This window comes from Lutjanus erythropterus, chromosome 17 (genome assembly GCF_056507025.1).
Source record: "Lutjanus erythropterus isolate fLutEry1 chromosome 17, fLutEry1.hap2, whole genome shotgun sequence".
NCBI lineage: Eukaryota > Metazoa > Chordata > Actinopteri > Lutjaniformes > Lutjanidae > Lutjanus > Lutjanus erythropterus.
Window position 1 is genome coordinate 4,276,055 of NC_139333.1, and position 10,688 is coordinate 4,286,742.

A 10,688-nucleotide genomic window follows, 5' to 3' on the forward strand; every position below is an offset into this window, starting at 1 on the left:
GACACATAATGACATGCACTAGACTACAGACAGATGCAAAGTGACTAACGGGAGACACATGACGACTATGAAGAGATGTATTACTACTACAGAAACATAACAACTACAAAGTGAACCATAACTTCAAAGTGACACATACTGACTACAAAGATGTGCACTAGACTACAAAGAGATGCAGAGACACAGCAACTGTAAAGGGACACATAACAACTACAAACAGACAAATAACTTCAAAGGGGCACATACCGACTACAAAGAGATGCATAAAGACTTCAAAGGGACACATAATCACTACAAAGAGACATGTAACTACTTCATCAAGACAACTTTAAAGGGGCACATAACAACTACAAAGAGACATAACTTCATCGAGACACATAACGACTTCATCGAGACCTAATTTCAAAGGGACATATAACAACTACAAAGGGATGCACTAGACTGCAAACAGATGCAAAATGACTAAAAAAAAGACAAAATGATTACAAAGTAACACAAAACAACTACAAAGAGATGCAAAACAACCATAGAGACTGTGACTATAGGCTGCTTAAGCTCACAAATAGCCATTATTTATTTATATCACTTCATATAAGAATATTAAAAGTTCTTTATTTTGTATTAATTTATTGCACTGAATAATAAAACAACAATGTAATTATTTTTAATATACAGCATGTTATTGCTACGAACCAAGATTTAAATGTGAAACTGAACACATTTTTCTAATGTGACTAATTTCCCCTCCTTCTTTAAAAATGTTCCCCGGTCTGTCCTCCCATTCAAAAGTGTCTAGACCTCACCCTGAGTCTGAGGTCTTCATCATACAGATGTCCTTTCAGATTAAAGTTCCATATTAGTTATTTCAGAGTAAAGTCCCATGTTTCTTTGGGTGGTGAAGCAAATACATAAACATCTGCCAGCATGATTGAGTAGAAGCTGAGAATTCACCCTACAGAGAGAGGGACAAAGCTTTGTTAAAGGAAAACCCTTCACTTCACAACATGTCTCAATTGCCTGATGCTTTAAATGTGAAGATCTGCACCTGTAGCTGCCACCCACTTTATGCTGCAAATGAAGAATCTCATTTGGGCAGTAAATCATCCATTGGTACCTCCAGGTTTCCCAGGTACCAGAAGATCCAGAACACCAGGCTGAGGAACATAATGAGGGGCCCGGAGAAGACAAGGAAATCCCAGAAGCTGATGGGAGCCAGGACCCCGACGAAGAACAGGATGAGGCCCGCCGCGTCCATGAAGATGGCGATGAAGAAAAACAGCAGGCAGCGGCCGAGATAGGGGGTATAATCCATGATGGGAGCAGCTGACTGCGCTTAGAGCTTCTGCAATTATTCACAGTCTTACCGGTTTATCTGAAAAAATGTAACAAGCGAAATAAATTCAGAAGAAGCGCTCCTGCCCGTCTCAGCGCCGCCTGTGAGTCTGAGGTGAGACTGATGAGAAGGAAGAGTTTAAACACTCGGGTCACATTCCTTTGCTGTATCTACATCTCACATTTTTTTCACGACACCACCTGACAGGGGAGAAATATGTTTCCTTAATGATGACAAGAGACTTTCCGGCTCTATTTTTAGAAGTGGCTTCATTTCATAAACACGTTACATTCCAGCACCCACAGATCCAGGCTTTATCTCGGGCTCACAGGTGGATTAGAAACTAGAAATATTGGATTTTTTTGCCTTGAAGATTTGGATTAAAAAAGTGGGAGAACTCCTAGTGAGTTGTTTACACCCTTCAAACAGTGACATTAACAATAAAAGAAAGTGACCATGAGAGAGAAATCAGCTTCATGTGTGGCTTATAAGAGCAGATGTCTTATAAAAACAGAAGCAGAACCCAGACAAGGAAGAGAAGAAAGAAAGAAGTGTCTCTTGCACAACTCACAGGCGTTACTGTGCTCTTATCTGACATCAAACAGTGTCTACAGAAACACCATCAAACAGCAGCTGCATCCAATTACATGTAAACTTTATTCCCAACAAAAATAATTTACATCTGTCACAAAATCAGCACATAAAAATAGAAATTTGCTATGTACATGTTAAAGACCTTTTCTTCCTCTGTGCACAGCCCTTCTGCCTACTGTGGATGCAGGGCTTTTCCCTGATTAAGAAACTGTCTTCCCCATTAAAAAAAAAAAAAAAAAAAAAAAAAGTGACTTTAGTTCGTAAGTTTTCAGTCTGTTGGATGGAAAGCAGTGCGAGGACAGTCTGTTCTGCAGCACCAGGAGAGCTGGACATCACCTGAAAGCAAGAGGACAGAGACAATCTTATGTATCTGAACAGAGTGCAATCAACATGACTTTAAAAACAGTCCAAATATCACAATATTAAAGTAATGTAACTTGATTACATTGTTACTTTTTGATTACCACATTAAAAAATATGGTGAAACTGCTTAGCCCAATATGGTGTTTTCAGGGCTGCAACACACAGTTATTTTCATCGATTAAAAATTAAGAACAATAAAGGGTATGAAGACATTGTTTATGTACAAAGTAGAACTTTCCTCACTGTAACAATAGACTTGGCCACTCTTTTACTTACATAATCATTGTATCCTCTTGAACTGGGCGAATTTTAGTGACAGTATGTCGAACCAAGCTGATAAATTAGACTTAGCTTCTTAGCTCAAAAGAACCAATGTTTGGGGAACGAAATGCCTCATAATTTCATAAAGCCCAGTGTAATATCTCCCGAATGCTTTGTCTGATCAACAGTCCAAAACTCAAATATATTAATTTAATTGTTATGGAAGACAAAGAAAAGTTGCAAATCCTTACAACTGAGAAACTGTAACTAGGAAATGCGTTTTTGCTTACAAAATAACAAATGATAACAAGTAATTAATTGATCGATTAATTGTTTCAGCTTTGGTCATCTGCAAAAACTATGGGAGAAATTATATTTGGTAAATCATTTAGGTAAATAAGTAATAAGAGTGGCCCGAGAATGGAGCCCTGGGACACACCATACTGTCATTTTGCTTTGTGAAAACAGCAATCCAGTGTCCTAAATAAACTGTTTACTGAAATTTCCTCATTTTACGAAATAAAATGTTACAATTCACTGTATGAAAAGTTACTGAGCAATATGCTACTAATAGATTCATAATTGTCAAGTGCCAATTAGATTTTGTCCAACATTTCCATGCAGGTGGAATGGTCTTTTTAAAAACTATACTTGTGATGGGAAAGAGAAAAATGTTTCTGACCATCAGCTTTACATCAACATCATGGAACATAAAAAGTGAAGTGATTTAAAGCTTTTTTATATACCGGACTTCTTATTATAACTACAAATACTTATTGAAGTTACTGTTGGGCATGTTTTTAAAATTATTGCTAGGCGACTCACCTCCAGCTCTATATTCAATAGACATGAGAGCAGTATTAATGTTCTACTATGAAACACTAATAGTAATACCAGCCTTGTGTACACATCAACATGAATACATGTGCAAATAAGGCAATCATCACTTAAGCCAGAGCCTAAGCTCTTTCCATGTTACGCAACTGTTCTTGGAATCACTTAATGCACTTTGGGAAATTGTTGATACACCTGAGCAGCACTAACACTTATCCATGCAAGCCACCGTCACATCTGACTGATAAACATCTCGCTTTATGACTCATAATGTAAAGACCCAGACGGCTATAATAGCAATGTTGGCCTTAGGTGGAGCCCTGTGTTCATTGGGGGAATGTCCACTGATAAAACCCTGAACTAGAGTTGCGTACTGAACTCTTGTGTGTAAATCTGTATCGTTCAATCAGTCTGTGCCAAATTTTGATTCCTGGGAGGGAGCGCAACTGGGTGAGAGAGTATCTCAGCGCACAGAGAAAAAGAGATGGAGAGAGGGAGATAACAAGCTGAAAGGAGTTGAAAGTGTGGCTAAACTTATGAGAATTCGATACAGACACTCGCTGCAGTGTTTGTAATGTGAAATGCAAAGCTGGCGACATCAACACGTCTAACTAACACAAAATACATATCATCTAAAAGCCAAAGTGTGCATCGTTTTCTTAGCCTGAAAGCTAAATCGCCCACGCCTGCAGCTAGTGTCTCTGAAGACTGTAACTTAACTCTCCATGGACAAGAAAAGTTTAAGGTAGACATTGACAACTTCAGTGACATCTTCAGCTGATAAATTAGGTTGTTGCATAAGATGTTGTTGAAGATAACTGGGCTACTTTCACTGTCTTCGTTGGCTTAGCATTTTGCTAGCGTTGACCAGCCCTCAACCTTAGGTCTCAAACTCCAACCGACATGATATTTAACACCACAACAGTATGTGAGATTTATTAATATGTCTGAAACCTTAGTATGAAACTAATATTCATGAATTGCAGACTATCAACAGGGAAATATGACAGTATGAAACACAGTGGTGTGTTTTCTCTGTGACATGAATAATAGCTTTGCCCTGGTGACAGACTGACAGGCTGCAGGTTGTTTTTACAAAAGAAATTACATTTTTGATTTAGAAAACAGAGAGTAAAGTACCAAAAAATGTACTCTTGGGTACACTACTCTTAAAGTCCTCCTTACATGATGGTCTCCATGCAGTTTCAAAGACTTTTCTACAATTCGCGCATATATTTTTGGTGGTTAAAGCACCAGTGTGTAAGATTTAGTGGCATCTAGTGGTGAGATGTGGTTGCAGATTGCAAACACCTTGTCTCATTCACCTCTTCCAAGCGTGTATGAGAACTTAAGGTGGCCGCGAAACTTGTGCAAAATGCAAAGGCCCTATCTGGAGCCACTGTCTGGCTTGTCCATCCTGGGCTACTATAGAAACACAAAATGCAACATGGCACTCTTCATGGAAGAGGATCTGGGCCCCTGTAGATAAAAGCGTCTTATTCTAAGGGAAAAAAAGCTCAACAGTTCTTGTTTTCAGTTGATTATGCACTAATGAATACATAGTTCTGAATATTTACATGTCTGTTATATTCTGCCAATAAATCCACACAACTATTACACACTGTACCTTTAAATACTAAAATCCCTTTCATATATTTGTTTTCATTAATATTTTTAGGGCAGAAGTAGTCAAACATAAAAAACATGTCATTTAGAGTGAGCATAATGCAGTCTCTCCAGGAAGTTAATTAACACAAATCAACCAATCCCCGTGAATTCTGCATGTCCAATCAATGCTTCCTTTTTGCAAATTTGACCAATCATCACTGCTTCCTGCAATTTCACCAGTCATAGCAGTTCCCTTAGTAAATGTCATACATGTATGCTTTAATGAACCAATCCAATGTTTTATTTTATTATTTTTTTTAATTTCTTTGAATTACTTTTATTTTTACTGTCACAGGTAATGAAAAAAATGCAAGGCTTGTCACTGTTATTTATCAGTGCTCTGTACACTTATATATTCTGTATATTATATATTCTCTAATTTCGTGCTTGATTGAGTTTCAGCTCCAAAAAGATTTTGCTCTGTTGTGGAATATCCCCCAGGTGCACATCTTTTTTTTTCCTCAGTAATCTCAAGCCTTGTTGGCAGGGTTACTTCGAACACTCAGAACAAAATGTGGTTTTATTCTCACCGGAACAAGTAGTCGCCTTTGATTTTTAATGAATTGAACAAAAAAAAAGAAAATTGCAACTTTTTTCTTTTCTTTTTTGTTTTGAAACTTTAACTTGCTCCTGCAACTTCATTGTAAAAAATGGCTGAAAAAGTTCCAACATGTGTTGCAAAACTTTCTTTTAGAAAGGCTGCTGTGAAATCAATCAATCAATCCCCCCAAAAAAGCCTGCGGAGTCCTGAAGGGACTGACAATGTGTAATTATAGAATATAAACTCATGACTTATTGGCGCCAGTCTTGCTCTCAGTGCTTCTTTGTCTCACATTTAACACAGTTACGTTGCAGTGAAGAACCAGCCTCATTGTTCAGTATGCAATGTTTGTTCTTGACCACGCCATTTCACACAGTTCCATATCTCAAGATCATTAGCCAAGTTAGATAATATGGGAATCAGGCTGGGGCCCATTAAAGTTAACTACCTGGAACTGGTGGATGGGAGGAGTGTGCATGAAGCAGACTTATATATGATCCCTGCCTGTGATGGCCCAGCCATACCTACACTTACTGCACTCCATTCCACTGGATCAATAAGCACTGCTGAGTTCCATTAAAATGCAATTGCGCCTTTAAGCCCACAGGGTGTCTGGCTTGCCACCCGGTTACAAGCAAACTGACGGCTAAAATAATGCAGAACTGTGAAGGTGAGCAGAAACGGTCAGGCTCATTAATTAAAAGCTGCCACGGGCCACTGAAGATCTTTTCACAGCAGCCGGGGAAAGAAAAAAAAAGATTATTATTACAGATATTCATGAGCGGAGCGAGCAGAGTCCTGGGGAGGGGGGGGGGGGGGGGCAGTGTTTGTGCGAGGGCGCCCATTCCTCAAGACCGGCTTCACTGTGGGTGTCATCTGATCACTGACAACAATGTGAGACATTTCATAATTATGAGTGCGCTGGGAGCGGAGCAGAGGGAGGGCTGCCATGCCAACCTGCAGCACAACAAGGATGCTAACAGTAATGATGAAAGAGTTACAGCTGCAGCACTCAGCACATAATCACAAGCAAAACAACAGCAGACTGCCCCGCTAACCTGTAACGTTCCTATAACATTCACAGATATTTAGATTTGGTAACCCTCACATAACATTCTGACAACAAATGTTCTTGATCATTCCAAAATGAGGAACATTGTGGAAACATTAGTTTTCTGTTTTAACATTAAACTAACCTTCCTGAAACGCTCAACTAACCTTCACAGACGTTCTAGGAATGTAACCTTTACATTAGCTCCAAAACGTTACCCTAAAGTTTACACGACGCAAACTTAACATTTTAAAATCTAGGGAACGTTAACAGGAAACATTTAAGTAACCTTCCTGAAACATTACACTAACTTTCCCAGAACATTCTGAGAACATAACCACAATATTGGTTCTATGTCAAAAAAAAACAACAACTTTACTTTTAACATACAGGGTACACTAAGGGAGAACATCCCAGGACATTTAAGAACAGTCAGCTAACCCTCCCAGACATTACCATAACATTAGATTTATTTAAGGTAAATTTACCTTCTTTACATTTAGGGAATGTTGAGAGAATCATTAAACTAACATTCTAAGTACGTTCATCTAACTTTTACAAAATGTTCTAGGAATGCAACCTTTACATTATCTTTAAAGTCCTTCCCAGAAAGTTATCATAAAGTTCATTTTACATGAAGCAAACTTAAGATTTTAACATCTTGAGAATGTTAAGAGGAAACATTCAACTAACCTTCACAGAATGTTCTAGTGATGGAACTTTTATAACTAGAAAAACTTATTGTTGCAGCATCTAAGGAACAATAATGGGAAATTTCAACTAACCCAAAACGTTTTGGAAGTGGAACAAGAGAGAAAATAAGTTGCTCCTAAAACCAGGAATGTTGAATGGGAACGTTCACATAACTTTCCTGGAATATTTTGCTAAACTTCCCAAAACACTCTAAGAATGTAACCACAATGTTACCTCTATGTCCTTTTTAGCATAAAGGAGGAACGTTCTAGTAACCTTTCTTGAGCAATCAACTAAACTTCCCAGAACGTTACCGTGATGTTAGGTTTGCTTAAGGCAAACTTAACAATTTAAAAAACAACGGAACCTTAACGGGACATGTTCAAGTACGTTTACTGGAACATTCAACTAACCTTCACAGAACAATCTGGGAATGTAACAACAATATTGAGGGAATGAGAACATTAGGGAACATTACTCAAGAACTTTTAATAAACATTCCCATAAGAAAAAACACACTTTCCCAGAAAATCTTGGGAACAAAACCCAGAATGTTAGTTCTACATCAGAAAAACTTTAACCTCTGGAAAATCTCGAATTTCCGACTATCATTTCCAGAATGCTCCGTACTTAACCATAATGTTTACATGCATACAGAGAACGTAAGGGGGAACGTTCAAGTAACCTTTCTTGAAAAGTCTACTAATCTTCCTAGAACATTCTGAGAACACAAGGATATATTTACATGAATAAACTGCCATTTTACCATCTAGGAAGTGTTAAGGGGAAATGCTCACGTAAACTTCTTGAAACATTTGACTATCCTTCTCAGAATGATCTGAGAACCTAATCAAAATTTTAGTTCTATGTTTCTGTTTAACATACAGGGAGAGTTGAGGTGGAACGTTCTCAAAATCTTACTCCAGCAGTCAACTAACTTCCCCAGACATTACTATCAGTCAGTTTTACATAAGGCAAACTTAACATTTTACCATCTAGAGAATGCTAAAGGGAAACGTTCAAGGAACACTCAACTAATCTTCCCACAACATTCTGGGAATGAAACAACAATAGATTTCCACAACTAACCTTACCAGAACAACCTCGAAATGTACCAATAATGTTCAGAGGAATTTTGTCTTCATTTTATCATCTAGAGAATGTTAGGAAGGTACATTCAATAAACGTTCCCATAACTCAAAACAAACTTTTAAAGAATGTTACCATAACATTAGTTTGCCATTTAAGATTAAGAGGGTTCTGCAACCTGTGGCTCTGGAGACACATGTGGCTCTTTTGCCCCCTCTCCAGTGGCTTTTGACAAAAATAATATGGAAATAATTAATGATTATTTCACATTTTCATTTTAATTTATCATTGCTGTGGGCCTAAAGTGTTTATTACATTTGTCAGTTGAAAAAAAAAAAAAAAAAAAGATTTTTCATCAACTAAAACGTGCGTCACACCTTACGTCTCTGGCTTGGTGCTTTTTATGCTATTTTTTTTCAACTAGCTATGGATGCTAAATAAAAAAAATGTCTCTGAGAATTTAATAGTTGTTGCTCCAGACAGATTTTTATTTTGTATCTTTGGCTAAAAGCGTCTCTTTTGCATGAAAAAGTTTTGGACCCCTGTGCTAACCTACACAGACAAACCGCTAACATTAGAGGTAATCCAAAAGTAACTGGCAGCAATCAAGTTACATTACTTAAATAGTGTGATACTTGGATTAGTTTTTGGATTACATTTTGAACAGGTAATCAGTAACTGTATTGGAATACATTTTAAAGTAACCCTCCCAACCCTGAGTGTAGCAGGTTGTGGTGTCAGGAGATGGAGCAGTTTAGGGGAAATTGGATTTTAAAGCTTCAACAGCAGTGAAGAAGTTACAGTGACAGACTGTACACAGGGAGGATGTTGAGGTGGTCCTGGGATAGATGATGAAGAGGAGGATGTGTTGTTGTGTGGAGGTGTAATACGCACCAGCTCCTGTCAGAGAAGCCTCTCCGCTTTGCCAGCCTGCAGAGCCACGTCCGAGCTGCTCAGAACCCCCAGCTCCACGTTCTTGTCAGCTGGAGACGCGCACTCAGTCCCTCCATCAAAGCCTCTGTTGTCGTGGCCCGTGTCCTCCCACGTAATCCGAGAAGCGGAGCGCACAGTCCCGTTCAACTCCTTCCCGTTCTCCATGCTCTTCTTCTTCTGCTTCTTCTCCTCCACGGCGTCCAGGGGCTTCATGCTGCCCTTGGAGAGCCTCTCGGACAGCTTCCTGGCCCAGTGCGTAAAGTTGATGTCCAGGGAGCCTCTCCGGTCCACTTCGTACAGCTGCACGTTCCCGGTGTACCAGAGCACCCACCACATCAGGCTGAGGAAGATAATGATCGAACCCGTGTAGATGAGGAAATCCCCATAGAAGCGACCGTCCTGGTGCAGGTTGCCGAAAATCCCGACCAGGAGCACGACCAGACCCGCTGCGTCAAAAATGAGAGCGAGGAAGAACAGCAGCGGACAGTTGCCCACGCAGCTGTGGGCCATACCGGAGGAGAGAGCCGGGAGCAGAGCCCGGGTACCGGCGCTGCTACTGCTGCTGGACGCTTTGACTTGTTTTTCAGGACGCACATTTCCCACCTTACACCTGTGCGGTGTTCACCTGGGCGCAGGCCCCGCCCTCATACACTCACGTCACTGTATCCAGTGGGCTCCCAGGGGGCTCAGATCAACATGCTGCCTTCAAATGCGCTGCGGAAATTTCCCACTCTGTAGACTCGTTTATGTGAGGGAAGCTGACCTCAGTTCTCAGATGGATGGAAATGGATTTTTTGTCTGTCTGAATTCAGAAATTGATGCACCTGCATCACAGAATAAGCAGAAATCATTTGAATCACCATCTGACACTCATGCACTGCTACACCTGCAATGTAGGCTACAACAAAGTCAAAGTCAAATACTCAAGCAACACAAATTAAATACTATATACTCAAAAAGGAGTAGGAAGAAGTATGCGCTTGTTTATCTCTGCCCTCTTTTTACTATTCATCATAACTCATATAATCAACATCCATTTCCATACACAGGTAAATACAATCTATAAATATAAACATTTATCCCATTTAATAACTAGACAAGATAAGGTAAGACAAGACAAGATAAGATAAGATAAAATAAGATAAGATGAGATAAGATAAACTTTATCCTACACAATGTAAAAAAAATACTTAAGATGACAAAAGTTTTGAGCCCAACTCAAACCCTTAAAAAGTTTTGCAGACCTATAATCTTTAGTTGAGATAATTTACTTTTCTTGTCCATAAAGGCAAACAATTCACATTCAAAGATACTCTTCAAACAGTTGG

The 10,688-nt window shown here is 39.1% G+C and overlaps 1 protein-coding gene across 1 annotated transcript; it reads right to left on the minus strand.

The window, feature by feature from the left end:
* Nucleotides 1–1,971: 1,971 nt before the first annotated feature.
* Nucleotides 1,972–9,961, minus strand: LOC146311562 (transmembrane protein 238-like). The gene is made up of 2 exons (XM_084741656.1): nt 9,322–9,961; nt 1,972–2,263 (listed from the first exon to the last, which is right to left on the minus strand). Exon 1 carries the CDS (start codon nt 9,868–9,870, stop codon nt 9,331–9,333), a length of 540 nt encoding a protein of 179 aa, XP_084597782.1. The 5' UTR covers nt 9,871–9,961; the 3' UTR covers nt 1,972–2,263; nt 9,322–9,330.
* Nucleotides 9,962–10,688: the final 727 nt, after the last annotated feature.

Bases quoted from the DNA above. Each gene is read 5' to 3' on its own strand.
- LOC146311562 (XM_084741656.1), bottom strand. From the start codon at position 9,870: ATGGCCCACAGCTGCGTGGGCAACTGTCCGCTGCTGTTCTTCCTCGCT.